The 14077-nt window shown below is 40.3% G+C and overlaps 2 protein-coding genes across 5 annotated transcripts in view; both read left to right on the forward strand.

Moving 5' to 3' along the window:
- On the forward strand, positions 1–11102 carry SDHD (succinate dehydrogenase complex subunit D). Of its 3 annotated transcripts, none has more exons than XM_047877513.1 (4): positions 1–148; positions 3531–3647; positions 5319–5463; positions 10132–11102. In XM_047877513.1, the coding sequence occupies exons 1-4, from the start codon at positions 97–99 to the stop codon at positions 10295–10297; spliced, it is 480 nt and encodes a 159-aa protein (XP_047733469.1). In that variant the 5' UTR covers positions 1–96; the 3' UTR covers positions 10298–11102. The 3 variants fall into 3 exon arrangements, with proteins under 3 accessions (XP_047733469.1, XP_047733470.1, XP_047733471.1); XM_047877514.1 differs by having other exon boundaries at positions 5319–5590; positions 10132–10372; XM_047877515.1 differs by lacking the exon at positions 5319–5463.
- A 651-nt stretch (positions 11103–11753) lies between these two features.
- Positions 11754–14077, forward strand: part of LOC125176281 (testis-expressed protein 12) — a 107701-nt gene continuing 105377 nt past the window's right edge. Inside the window, exon 1 of one of the 2 annotated variants that reach the window (XM_047877492.1) lies at positions 11754–11845. The gene's annotated coding sequence lies outside the window, so the exon portion shown is untranslated. The remainder of the gene's footprint in view (positions 11846–14077) is intronic. The other variant, XM_047877488.1, reaches the window with a different exon arrangement.

Consider the following 14077-nt stretch of genomic DNA (forward strand, 5'->3'; position numbering starts at 1 on the left):
TTTTCCTGTTTCTTGTTTTCTTTCGTTGTCGAGGGGTGGGAGTAATCGAGTGACTGCTTCCGGGTTGCTGGGTGACCTTGAACCTTCGGGAGAAAGATGGCGAATCTCTGGCGGCTGGGTGTCCTGTGTGGTGCGCAAGGAGGCCGAGGTGAGGGGTCCTGGCAGCCGGAGGTTCTTAGTACAGTCTCCAGCCAGGGAAGGGAGTGCGGTGAGGATTTGCCTCCAGGCGACGAGGCCTCTTGAGCAGGGAATCCCTCCATTCCGTTTGCCCATCTGGCTTCTGTCGAAACCATGGCGGTAATCCCTGTTGCCTACGCGCCCAGACGTTCTCCCGAGCGCGTTATCACTCCCGCTCAGGGCTGACGTGGGGATGGATAATCTGAAAGAGAGCTCCTGGAAGTTACGGTCCTGCTGAAGCTATTCATAAGAGTTCTGTTTTTTCTCCCCATACAATGTCCGTAGAATGCACCCACCCTGCATTGGAAAAGTGTGTTAGGCTCTAAGTGCCAATGCCTGGTCTTGCCCATTTACCCGGAGTTGGCATAGGGGTCGGGAAATCAACTTGATAATCATTCAACTGGGCATTTGTATTCAACCAGACACTGTAGTAGGATTGGGATACAGATGTGAATAAAACATAGTTCCTGCCCTCGAAGAGTTTTCATTTTTATACGGAAAACACACGTAAGCATAACTTAACATAAAGCACAAACTGTTGTACTGTACATAAATTATTATGGTAGTCGAGAGGAAGAACATATTTAGCTGTATGTTTTGGAAAGGTTACCCTCTCTTGGTTCCTGAGGGAAGTGTGTCCTATTTGAGTCTTGAGGATAAGGAAGGCCACAGGACGAAGGACATTACAGTTGGAGCTACTGGAATGAGCTAAAGTAATGATGAAGGGTGTAGGAATGTGAAGTAGGAGAGTAAATAAACTAGATATTAGTGCATGAAACTGAAGGTGAGGAATGAGAGATGAATCTGGAAAGGTGAGCTGGAATCAAATCATGGAAGAACTTGTCTTGATAAGGAGTGTGCATTTACCTGCTCTGAAGGGGACCATTGAAAGATTTGACATAGAGTTGCAGTTTAAATCGATCGCTTGAGTAACACTGTGGTAGATGGCCATCATAGGAGATGGGACCGGCTAGGACACACGTCAGGGAGATGAGATAGGACACTGTTGGAGTAGTACAAACAAAGAGCAGATTATCTCAAGAAATGTTAAGGAGATACATCAGTATCATTGGGTGATTGACAATTTAGGGAGGGAAATTTTACATGACTTGCAGATTTTTGGTTTAGGTTAAAGAGTGGCTGGGATGTTATTAAATAAAGTGGCGAACAAGCAAATGGAAGACGAGTTTGGTTGAGAAAGTGAGTCGAAGGATGATTGTAATTTTTGGCATGGTGAGTTTGAGGATCATGTAGGATATCTCAGGGGAGAGACCCAGGAGGCACTCACACTTCTGAAACTCTGGAGAGATCGCAGGGTTGCAGATACAGAATTGGGTGTCATCAGCTTATGGGTAGAATAAGCTGAGTGGACAAAAACGGCCAAGGGTGGTCTTAAGACATGAGGAGAGCAATGGGCAGATGATAGAAAGTTGGGAAAACATTAAGAGTGAATGTAGGAGGAGTTTGATATAAGATGTCAGACAATCAAAGGGAGGACTAGAAGAGAGTTCATCAGAACAGAAGAGAGGAAAGGTCCAATAGGGTGGAGACTAAAGGGTGTTTGTTGGATGTGATCACATGGAGACCATTGGCAACTTAAAGCAGTTTTAGTAGGGATGACAATAAGTTTCAGAGTTGAAGAATGATAGGGAAGTGAATAAGTGGAGGTGATTTAGCCAACACTTTAAAGAAGCATAATTGGAAGAGCCAAATTATGGGAAGAGCCCAAATGTCCATCAACTGATGAATGGATAAAGAAGCAGTGGCATATATATACAATGAAATACTACTTGGCAATGAAAAAGAATGAAATTTTGCCATTTGCAACAGTGTGGATGGAACTGGAGGGTATTATGCTAAGTGAAATCAGTCAGTCAGAGAAAGACATATATGTTTTCACTCATATATGGAACTTGAGAAACTTAACAGAGGACCATGGGGGAAGGGAAGGAAAAAAATAGTTACAAACTGAGATACAGTACAGAGAACAAACCGAGGGTTGATGGGGGAGGCAGGAGGGGGAGGGGAAAATGTGGGATGGGCATTGAGGAGGGCACTTGTTGGGATGAGCACTGGGTGTTGGATGTAAGCAATGAATCATGAGAATCTACCCTCGAAACCAAGAGCGCGCTGTATGCTCTGTATATTATCTAACTTGACAGTAAATTATATTTAAAAAAAAAATAAAGAAGCATAATTGGAAATGGCCAATAGGAAGGAAGGAGAGGTGAAAGACACAGGAGAGAAATTACCTCTTATTGAGTAATTATGACATTCTGGGAATTATGCTAAGCACCTTTCATATATTAATTTTCAGTGGAGTATTATGAAGTAAGTGCTACTATTTTCATTTTACAGATAAGGACATTTAGACTTAGAGAGGCTGTTTAACTTAATTACTCATCACCTCACAGCTAGTAAGTGGTGGCATTGCATGAACTAGGTCTAGTTTTTAACCAAGAGACAGGATCAAAAAGGGGACAGAACGGGATAGGTTCAAGAGTACAAGTGGAGGGGTGCCTGAGTGGCTCAGTCGGTTAAGCGTCCAACTTAGGCTCAGGTCATGATCTCGTTAGTGAGTTCAGCCCCACGTTGAGCTCTTTGCTGAGGGCACAGACCCTGCTTGGGATTCTCTGTCCCCCCTCCTCTCTGCCTCTCTCAAATAAAACATTTTAAAAAATTAAAAAAGTACAAGTAGAGAAACTGATCTTGAAAAGGAAGATGGTAATAGATGTACTTCCTAAATTAGACTGAATTCCTTGAGGACAAAGACTGTCTTGTCTCTTGCTCCAATGAAGAGCATGCTTTTACCTGCAGTAAATGTTTGTTGGATGAACAGATGAATAAATGGAAAGAGAAAGGAACTATAATTTACTATTTATTTATTTATTTATTTATTTATTTATTTATTTATTTAAAGTTTATTTTGAGAGAGAGTGCGCATGCGAGCAGGTGAGGGGGGAGAGAGAGAGAGAGTGCGAGCAAGCAAGCTCCACACTGCTAGAACAGAGCCCCATATGGGGCTTGAACCCATGAATCGTGAGATCATGACCTGTGTCAAAATCAAGAGTCAGACCCTCAACCAACTGAGCCACACAGGTGCCCTATAATTTACTTTATAAAATTGGTAAGAGTGAAGCCCTTTTACAAAAGTGGTTCATTGATTTTTCAGTCTTTCAATGGCTACTTAGTCTGACTTCATAGTAATCCAGGGAAATATATACTGTCCTCATTTTACAAATGAGTTGTTATCCCCTGTTTGGAGTAAATAGCTTGCTTATGGTCATTTAGAAAGTCTGTTATTCCTGTTAAAGGAGAAATGTTTATGACCTCCCTTATATCTCTTTCCTCAGCTCTGTTTCTCCGAATTCCAGTAGTCAGACCTGCTTATGTCTCAGCATTTCTCCAGGACCAACCTACCCCAGGACAGTGTAGAACACAGCACATTCACCTGTCACCCAACCACCATGGTACGTTTTTTTTTTTTCTTTCATTGCTACTGCTTTTTGGGTTCTTTTCATCTTTGTCTTGGGTAATTTTCATGCCTTTGGCAGGACTTGCTATCTGTGGAGTGGAATTCTTATGTCCAACTCTGTCAGATGAAGACCTGTTTAGCCTGCACCTTGGGGCAGACAATGCCACAATGGTTGAAGGATGCCATTTACACTGAAAGAGAACCCTTCTGGTCTAAGTCTATGAAAATTTCAATTTTTTTTAAAGGAAATAGTTTTGGAGGAAGAGTCTATAAAATATAGTCACTCTTATTTAGCTGATAGAGAGGAACCATATATAAGTAATTTAGAATAGTAGACAATTTAAAAAGTCATACATATTTATAGCTGTTAACTGAATTATTTTTATTTAGGTTGATACTAAAATCACATGGCATTTTTGGGGTGAATATTATGGAAAACCTGTAAGTGAATAGTAAGTTAACTATTATTTCCAGTTTTAGAGTCTGGAAAGATCTGTATTTTATAGAGATAAAGATTCCTCTTGATTCTTAAGTCAATAACTTATGTACAGTTGCATCTGAATTATGAGAAATTAGGCAAGTATAGTTTTTCTGCTTTTTAGAGTTATTTTGTCTTGGAAAATTCTTTGTTTCTGCATTCCTTTGTTTAGTTCAGTTAAATTTAGCAGAGTGGTTTTAATTTAAAGTGCATGGGACTAAAAGCAAGTCCTTGAAGTTTTAAACATGGTTTTTAATGTATGCGTCCATGTGCATTTTTCTGGGGAATATCTGTCCTTTTATTAGATTCCCAAAGAGATCTGTAACCAAAAAAGATAGAGGCTCCCGAAGAAATGTTTAAAGCCCATTTTGTTTTTCACTTATTTAAAAGAAGTTTTCATGTTCATGTTCATACCTGTTTTGGACTATTTATAAGTAATGGGACAGAAGAAGGACCATAATCGTAAAAGTTCACATCAGAACTTTTTGAATTGGCTGGTTTGGTTTTTTTGGGGGGAGGATTTTTAGTATTACCTTCAAATTCTAAAAATTAGAATGTGTAAATAAAAGAGTAATGTTTTAAAGGAATTCCTCTGCTGGTATTAACTTACATTCGTAAAGTATCTGTCCATTACACTAAAGCCCAAGGTTGGTGGTTCTGCAAAGGTAGTTCATCCATCTTCTGGCCTGTCAGCAAATTGGATCAGTCTTCTAATGCATTTAAGTAGGCACTGTGACACCTCGAGCTAAAGAGCGTCAAAGAAGGGAGATAGCATCTTTCTCATTTATCTTCTTTTTTTTTAATTTAAAAAAAAAAATTTTTTTTTTCAACGTTTATTTATTTTTGGGACAGAGAGAGACAGAGCATGAACGGGGGAGGGGCAGAGAGAGAGGGAGACACAGAATCGGAAACAGGCTCCAGGCTCTGAGCCATCAGCCCAGAGCCTGACGCGGGGCTCGAACTCACGGACCGCGAGATCGTGACCTGACTGAAGTCGGACGCTTAACCGACTGCGCCACCCAGGCGCCCCATTATCTTCTTTATCTTATTCTCTTTCTGCTCAGTTAAGTCTCATATGCGTACTATTTGCCATTCTGTCAGCTGGGTTATTTTGTGGCAAATACTGAATGTGAGATATGTGTGTTTTCCCCTTTCAACTCTTACAAATCTGGTCCCTCCTTTTTATAGCTGGTTCCAAGGCTTCATCTCTCCACTGGACTGGTGAGAGGGTGGTCAGTGTTTTGCTCCTGGGCCTAATTCCAGCTGCTTATTTGAATCCCAGCTCTGCGATGGACTACTCCTTGGCTGCAGCCCTCACGCTCCATAGTCACTGGCAAGTACAGCAGACCCTTCAGTGTTACGTTGCTAAATTTATTTGCTGTGAGCTTGTCCCGTTACTGCAGATGAGGGAGAATTTGATTGAGATACTCAGACCTGTAGACAACTTTAAAACCTATAAGGTATTTGTATGCCCAGATTTGTGTATCTGCCTGCCTATTTGATGTCTTTTCTTCCATGTGTAATAGGCATTTTGAGTATAGCATGTTATAAAACTGAGTTCGTCGACTCCCCAGATCTCTTCCTCTAGCACTCTTGCCGATCTGAATTAATGGCATTTGCACTCTTCTAATTGTGCATGCTGCAAACCTGGTCATCATCTTTGGTTTCAGTAGTAGTCACCTAACTGGTCCTCCTTCTGTCTATTCCCTACACAGCAGTCTCAGTGATCCTTTTAAAATATTAAGTCAGATGAAGACATTCTCCTTCTCAAAACACTTTGCTGTCTTTTAACCTTCCTCAGGCTAAAAGTCAGAATTCTCATGATGGTCTACTGACCCAAGGTAGTCTGGCTCTCTTTCTTCCCGAATTTCCAGCTACTCTCTCTGTCATTCACACCGGCTTTCATGATAATTCTTGGACACTCCAGGGACACTCCAGGCCTCAAGACTCTACTTTGCTTCTGCCTGACACTCTCTTTCTCTAGTTACATGGCTTATTCCTCATTTCCTTCACATCTGAACTGTCACCTTCTCAATGAAGCCTTCTCTAACCACTTATTCACAATTATAGTGTCCTTCCCAGTATGTCTTATCCCTCTCCCCTGTTTTATTTTTCTCAGTAGTGCTTATTACCTTATACTATACTGTATCATCTATTTATCGTTTTGTATATTCCTTGTTTCCCCTCATTAGAATGAAAGCACTGATACAGAAAATTACAAGAATCACATCCATGGCTTAATGAATTATTGCAAGGGTAATGGTGCCCAGGTCAAGAAATTGAACGTTGCCACCTACTCCAGAAGCTTCTTCCTTGTGTTCTACCTCAGTCATAACTGTTCAGCATCCTCCCAACCAGGAACCATTATCCTGGTTTTTATAGTAATCACTCCCTTACATTTTAGTGTGGTTTTATCACTCAGTTGTGCATCCTTAGACACTGTAGTTAAGTGTTGCCCTTTTTAAAAAAAGAAAACAGACTTTCGGCTGTTTTTGTTTGTTGTTATATATATTTAATGCCTAGAGCAGTCCCTGACACGCACTAAGTAAATACTTACTGAATGAGTGAATTCCCAGCTTCTATTTATTTTATCCAGTGTAGTTTGTTAGACTTTCTAAGTTAATGAACCCTCTGCAAAGTTTGTAAATAACAGTTGGGATCTTTGAGTTCATTTTATGTTGTTTTATAAGGACAACATGATATTGTGGGCAGGGGAAGCATTTTTGGGTTGTTAGAACTGAAAGGACTTGGGAATATCTTAACCAACCCTGTTATTTTACAGATGTGGACACTAAACCCCGGGGAAGGTTAAGTGATCTATCAGAATGATTTTGTAGATTAGTGTTACAAGGGATTTTGCTTACCTAATTTTCTAGGGTTGGTCAGGGGAATTACCCTTTAATCTACAGACCTTTCAAAATACAGGATTCCATTGCATATGAAATATTAGATCACAAGTACAGGAATATTTCTCTAATATGTGGTTTTTGGCAGGAGATCATCTAAATCAACGAAAAGTCAGGTTAAGAATTCTAACGTAATATATTTATATATATTTTTTATTCTATTCTCCAGTTACCTTACTAATTCTTCCTTCTCTCTCTCTCTCTTTCTCTCTCTCTCTCTCTCTCACACACACACACACACACATACACACAGGATGACTTAAAAGAATGTCTATAATTGTGCATTAATTCCTCAGCATCCATTCTCTTTTAATCCACATTAATTGGGCTTTTATCCTAACTACATAACTGAAGTAATTCTTAACCAATATCCCCCAAAACCTTCATTTTTCCAAATCTATCTGTCTGTTCTCGGTCTTCCTCTTACTTGAACTCTCAGCACCGTTCAACTTAATTGGCCATCCCCTCCTTAAATAATTTTTTTTGGCTTTGTAGACCCTGTGCCCACCATTTTCCTCCACCTCACTAGCTGCACCTTCTCAGTCTCTGATGCCAGCTTCTCCCCTTGTCTGACATGTGAACGAGAAAGCCCTGAATCCTGGGCTCAGTTTTCCTTTCTTAATTTCTCTAATTTCCTGAGGCGAGCTCAGATCTGACCTCTTCTTGATCTGCAGTCCTGTGATTCCACTTGTCTAACCAGTGGAGTCCATTTGAATGTGTAATAGTCCCCTCAAATTTAACATTGCCAAAAGCCACTCTTGTCCGCCCCAAATCTCTCTTGATTTTCCCTTAAAGCTGCCTCCTTTCCTGTTCTTCCCTAACTCAATTAAATCATAGTTGCTCAAGCCAAAAATCCTAGGAGTTATTGCAGATACTTCTTTTTGTCTTATCCCACATCCAGTCCATCAGCTCTTTCTGTTTGTTCCCTCTTCAAAACATAACCTGTCTAAATTGTCACTTCACACCATCTCCCCCGTCACCAGCCTAGGTTGAGCCAACAATCTTGCTGAGGCTACTTTATTTGCCTCCTAACTGGTTTTCTGTTTCTGTTCTTGCCCCCCTTCTGCTGCCTGCACTCTCCATTCACCATACTGCAGCCAAGGTGGTCTTTTTTAAAAGAAAAATTACATTTCTTTATAGGAGATACACAAATGGCTCATAAGCAACATGAAAAAATGCTCAACACTATTTTTTATTAGAGAAATGCACATCACAACCACAATGAGCTGCCACTTCATACTTAATAGGATGGCTCTAATCAAAAAGATGGGCGATGACAAGTGTTTCAAGGATGTGGAGAAGTTGGGAGTCCTCCTATGTCTGCTGGGAATTTAAGAAGTTGGAGCCGCTTTGGAAAACAGTTTGGCAGTTCTAACAAAAAGTTAGAGTCACCATATAACTCATCGATTCCACTTTTATGTGTACACCCCTCAAAATTGAAAACATATCCTCACGCAAAACTTGAATAGTAATATTCATACAGTGTAATTTACAATAACCAAAAAGCAAAAACAATCCAAGTACGTGCCACAATGTTGATGAACCTTGAAAATGTGAAGTGAAAGACACTTGACACAAAAGGCCACATGTTTCATTTATATAAAATGTATAGAATAGGCAAGTCTGTAGAAATAGAAAACAAGTTAGTTGTTGAATAATGAGCTCATGGATGCAGGGTTTCTTTTTGGGGTGATGAGAATTAAATAGTGATGATGTTGCACAACTTTGTGAATACACTACAAACCAGTGAAGTGTACACTTGAAAAAGGGTTAATTTTATGGGGCGTGCCTGGCTGGGGCAGTGGGTAGAGCCTGGTACCTGATGTCAGGGTCGTGAGTTCAAGCTCCACATTGGGCATAGTGCTTGCTCACTTTAAAAAGTGTTAATTTTATGGTATGTGAATTATATCTCACTAAAGCTGTTATTAAAAAAGTAAAATTAGGGGCGTCTGGGTGGCTCAGTCGGTTGAGCGTCCGACTTTGGCTCAGGTCATGATCTCGCGGTCTCTGAGTTTGAGCCCCGCGTCAGGTTTTGTGTTGACAACGCAGAGCCTGGAGCCTGTTTCAGATTCTGTGTCTCCCTCTCTCTCTCTGACCCTCCCCCATTCATGCTCTGTCTCTCTCTGTCTCAAAATAAATAAACGTTAAAAAAATAAATTAAAAAAAAGTAAAATTAGGTCACTCCTTTACTTAGGTTACTCCCTACTTAAAAACACGTCTGTGGTGTCCAATTACATTTCATATGAAATTCAGACTTTTTTTTTTTAAGATTTTTACTTTTAAGTAATCTCTGTACCCTATGTGAGGGTCAAACTCACAACCCCAAGATCAAGAGTCATGTGCTCCATGGGCTGAGCCAGCCAGTCACCCCTGAAATAATAAACTTTTATTATGACCTTCAGGGCCCTATGTGATCTGCCTTTCTGTTATGATCTGGTCCTCCAGTCACACTAATCTTTTTACTATTCCTCAAAGATGCCAAGGTCATTGTCACTTCTGTTTAGAACATTCTTCTCATTCAGGTCATCCTTTCTAAAATATTTTCTCATAGCACATACATATTTATTTTCTCCTTCACTAGAATCTGTTCCATAAAGGCAAGGATGCTGTCTTATTTGCTGTTCTTTCAACATCTATAACAGGTTCTGGCACATAATATCTGCTTCATAAATTTTTTTTAATTAATGAAAAGTTCTATAGAGCATTTGTTTTAAAGTTTGTTTATTTATTTATTTATTATTAATCTCTACACCCAGTGTGGGACTTGAACTTACTACCCTGTGATCAAAGAGTCACACGCTTCTCCGACTGACCTAGGCCGGTGCCCCTGGAGCATTTGTTTTAATTAAACAAACAAACAACAGCCAAGATTTTGTATATAGAGTGGCAGTTAACTACTGTCTTTGATAGAAGTAACTCTGGAAAATTGAATCTGAAGAATAGAGATGTCTTTATTATATTACCGGGAAACTCTTGATTCCTTCATTTTGGTTTATGATTCTATGACCTTGAGTTGTACTTTGAACCTGATAATTATTGTTTTGCAGTCAAGTTAGCTGTTTGGCTTTCTTTTGTACTGTTATTTTTTTCTTTAGGGGCCTTGGACAAGTGGTTACTGACTACGTTCATGGAGATGCTTTGCAGAAAACCGCCAAGGCAGGAGTTTTGGCCCTGTCAGCTTTAACCTTTGCTGGGCTGTGTTATTTCAACTATCATGATGTGGGCATCTGCAAAGCTGTTGCCATGCTGTGGAAGCTCTGACCTTTTTGACTTAATACCACGAGAATTGATTGTACACCTCTTTGCCTCTGCTCTGTCATGCCATTGAACTCACAATAAGGAGGAAATAACAGATAAGTCCATTGGTGAGACAAACCTCTTCTCCTAATTGCCTGGTTATTTTTAGAATTCAGTCTTTGAGGAAAAGGTTTGAGAGAAATTGTATCCAAGTAATTTGGGGACTGAGTTCCTTGTTCTGGTGAGTTTATGGGGTTGTCTCCCAGCTTCTCACAAGACTCAGCATAACTAAACATTGCATATGAGCTTTTGCCTGTTAGCTTTTCAAATTCTTAAAGGGAATTCAGCTTTATTACTCTCAATATCTGATCAAACGTCTATGTTTGTCCTGGGAATGATGGTGAAAGGGAAAGACTGTTCATTCACAAGTAAAGACTTTGCAGAAAATTAGTCAGTGTTTAATTTTTGAAAACTTCCCTCTCTGTTATACCAGTTATTAATGGTTACATGTCCTAGGGAAATTTTAAAGTTAGGAAATCCTGCTCTTTGACATTACTCATTTCTAAAGCTTGGGAGGAGGAGCCTGGAGAGCTTCTGAGTGTAGAAAAATTCCATGTAGGGAAGAGGTACCCTTATAGATGTATCAAAATATTACAGATTCTGAACTGAGACTTAATCCTCAAATGTGTTTATTTTACTTGTCCTAATGCTCTACAAATACAAAACTGTAAGTAATAAATTGTTATTTTCCCACTGTAGGAATCTCTAATGTGAAAATGTATTCTATGAAATAAAGTTTTTTTAAAAATAAAATGCTATATAATAAAAATGTATTGTAGTCTTTTATGTATTAACTGTCCATAGTTTTATTCAGTAGTACTTGGTGTCTTTTGCATATATAGCACTAAAATAGGACTATTTAAGTTTCCTTCTAGGGCTTAGCAGTGTCCTAAATTACAAAGTACTGTGATACAAAAAAGAGTCATATGTAAGAGACAGAAATACATTGAGTATGAGTGGTTTGGTATAAGAAGAGTGTTAAATACATTTGACCTTTGAACAGCAGTTGCACGGGTCCAGTTAATATGTGGATTTTTTCAATGTATACAGTATAGTACTGTAAATGTATTTCTTCTTTGGGGTTTTTATATTTTTTTCTAGCTTTATTGTAAATACAGCATATAAATCTTATAACATAAAAAAATACATGCTAATTAACTGTCTAGGTTATCAGTAAGAATTTTGGTCACTGGTAGGCTGTTAGTAGTTCAGTTTTTGGGGAGTCACACAGATTTCTGACTGTGTAAGGTGTCAGTGTCCCTAACCCCCTTGTCACTTAAGGGTCAACTGTAGTAGGATTTAGAATGATGTTCCACATCATGATGTTCTGTAAATGCCAACCTTCGGTGTTTAAATTATATTCTGTATGCAGTTAGTTTGGTCTGAAGGGTGAGTGTAAGGCATGATGGTTTGTTTCTCGTAGCAACATAGTAGAGCTGGCACTGGGCGCATTTCCCTGAGGACCTTACTGCGCAGCTGAGGCAAGCTTTGGAAGCGCGGCTGGCTAGAAGGGTAAGTGTGTTCACGAATGTCTGCACTAGGGGTTATAGGTAAGCTCCCCTTAATGTGCTTACAGCCTTGTCAGAGACTCAGATGTATATTAAGGGTTTAGGAAGAGGCGATTAATTCTCTTTTGGGGATCGCTTAAATGTTTGCAAGGGCACGATGCCTGAATACCAGTGGTTCACCAGGGACTGTTGGTGGAGGACCTATCTGCCTTGGCAGGGAGAAATAAAATATTAGTAATAATATTACTAATGAAATAGTAATAAAGCTTACATTGTTTAGAATTGGTGTTCTTGGGGCACCTGGGTGGCTCAGTCGGCTAAGCATCAGACTTTGGCTCAGGTCGTGATCTCACAGTTTGTGCATTTGAGCCCTGCATCGGGTTCTCTGCTGTCAGCACAGAGCCCGCTTTGGATCCTCTGTCCCTGTCTCTCTCTGCCCTGCCCCATTCTTACGCGAGCTTTCTCTTTCTCAAAAATAAATAAACATTAAAAAAAAAAAATTGCTGGTTCATGATGATCATAAAAAACAGACTGACCTTTATTCGGTTTTATTGTTGGCCTTAGGTTCTCTGTAGACAATATTTCCCCCTTTGTGTCATTCCTCTCTTCCCCCTCCCCTTGCCCCCGGAACACCAGTGCTGTAAAATAGAGTTTTCCATATAGTTGAAATGGGGAGGGCCGGAATTGGAGAATATCACCAACACCATCACACCACAGTTTGGGTCTGGAGAGGTGTCTAATGCTAATAAGCTTCGTTAGATGGTGAGTGAGAAGTCAGAGGGTTAGGCTGGTTGGGTACTGCCTGCCCTAAGGTCCCAGCTGAGCTGTCGCTGTGGCAGATCCTTGGGTTGGTATGAGCTGCTGGCGCAGCAGGTGAAAATGAGGCAGGGCCTGTTGCAGTAGGTTTCTGAGGGTAAGTAGGACCTGGTCACAACTGTGTTTCAGAGGGAACTGGGGTGACGTGAGGAAGGCTGACAAACTAGATGCAGAAGGACGTGTATGAGGATAGAGGAAGAAAGGGCCTGAACTCTGATGGCGGCAGCGGGACATAGGAGTCAGTTGTAAAGGTATTGTAGAAATGAAATACATTTATCTGACAGGTATTAAGTACCTCATGTAATGTGTACCATGGATAAAGAGGTGAGTCCTCTGACTTTAAAAGGAGTTCATAGTCTAATCCGGACAACAGATAAGTGATGGCAGTACACTGTGGTAAGTGCAATAACAGTTAAGCACATCGAGCAGTGATATAACAAAGGGCACACTAAGAATTTGCTTGCAAGTTTCCTGGAAGATTCTTGACCTGGTTTCTGAAAGATAAAGAGCTGACAAGTAGCCACGGAAGCTGGGGTGAATTGTGAGGGCCTCTAGAGGGTAGACCAAGCAGAAGTGCACACAAGCTGGGGAGGGCCTAAGAGAGAGAGCGAGACAGGGAAGGAGGCAGAGGATCTGAAGTGGGCTCTGTGCAGACAACAGAGAGCCTGATGCGGGTCTCAAACTCATGAACCATGAGATCATGACCTGAGCTGAAGTTGGATGCTTAACCGACTGAGCCACCTAGGCGCCCCAGTCAGATATTTATTTTAAATAGGTTTTGCTGGCGGCTGTGTGAAGTATGCATTTGAGGGAGGTAAGCATGGAAATGTTATGTTGTTGCAGTGACGCAGAAAAGAAATGATGAAAGTCAGTAGCCGGAATGAAGAAGAGAACACATTTAAAAGATATTTAGAAGTTAGAACCACTAAGTTCTACTGGGGTGTGGAAGATCAAGAGAAGAGGGAGGGTATGCTCAATTTCTTTGTTGAAAATAGGTGGATGGGAAGTGGTCATTAATTTCTGGAGGAGAATTAGATATGATAGTGGAGGGATAGGTCGGTCCCAAAGTTTTGGTATATCTAGGAAGACTTTATAGACCTCTTTTTTTTTTTTTTTAATTTTTTTTTTTTTTTTGGTAATCCGTACGCTCAGTGTAGGGCTCGAATTCACGACCCCGAGATGAAGAGTCGAATACTTCTCCAACTTAGCCGGCCAGACACCCCAGAATTTATAGACCTCTATTTTTGGCAATATGACAGGCTAAATCATAGAAATTATTTTGCTAATGCACCTAAGATGCACCTAAGAATGTTAACAATAAGAACACCTTTTAAAACGTGATTCAGCTTGCCAAAGGAAATACTCTCAAGCCAGAACAAAGTCTGCATGCATTTAAAGAGGTGGGCTGAGGGCATCCTCT

The sequence above is a fragment of the Prionailurus viverrinus genome, chromosome D1 (assembly GCF_022837055.1).
Source record: "Prionailurus viverrinus isolate Anna chromosome D1, UM_Priviv_1.0, whole genome shotgun sequence".
Classification (NCBI taxonomy): domain Eukaryota; kingdom Metazoa; phylum Chordata; class Mammalia; order Carnivora; family Felidae; genus Prionailurus; species Prionailurus viverrinus.

Bases quoted from the DNA above. Each gene is read 5' to 3' on its own strand.
- SDHD (XM_047877513.1), top strand. From the start codon at position 97: ATGGCGAATCTCTGGCGGCTGGGTGTCCTGTGTGGTGCGCAAGGAGGC. The intron at 3,648-5,318 runs GTACGTTTTTTT...TCCTTTTTATAG, and splicing joins CCTGTCACCCAACCACCATG to CTGGTTCCAAGGCTTCATCT. The intron at 5,464-10,131 runs GCAAGTACAGCA...TTTTTTCTTTAG, and splicing joins CTCACGCTCCATAGTCACTG to GGGCCTTGGACAAGTGGTTA.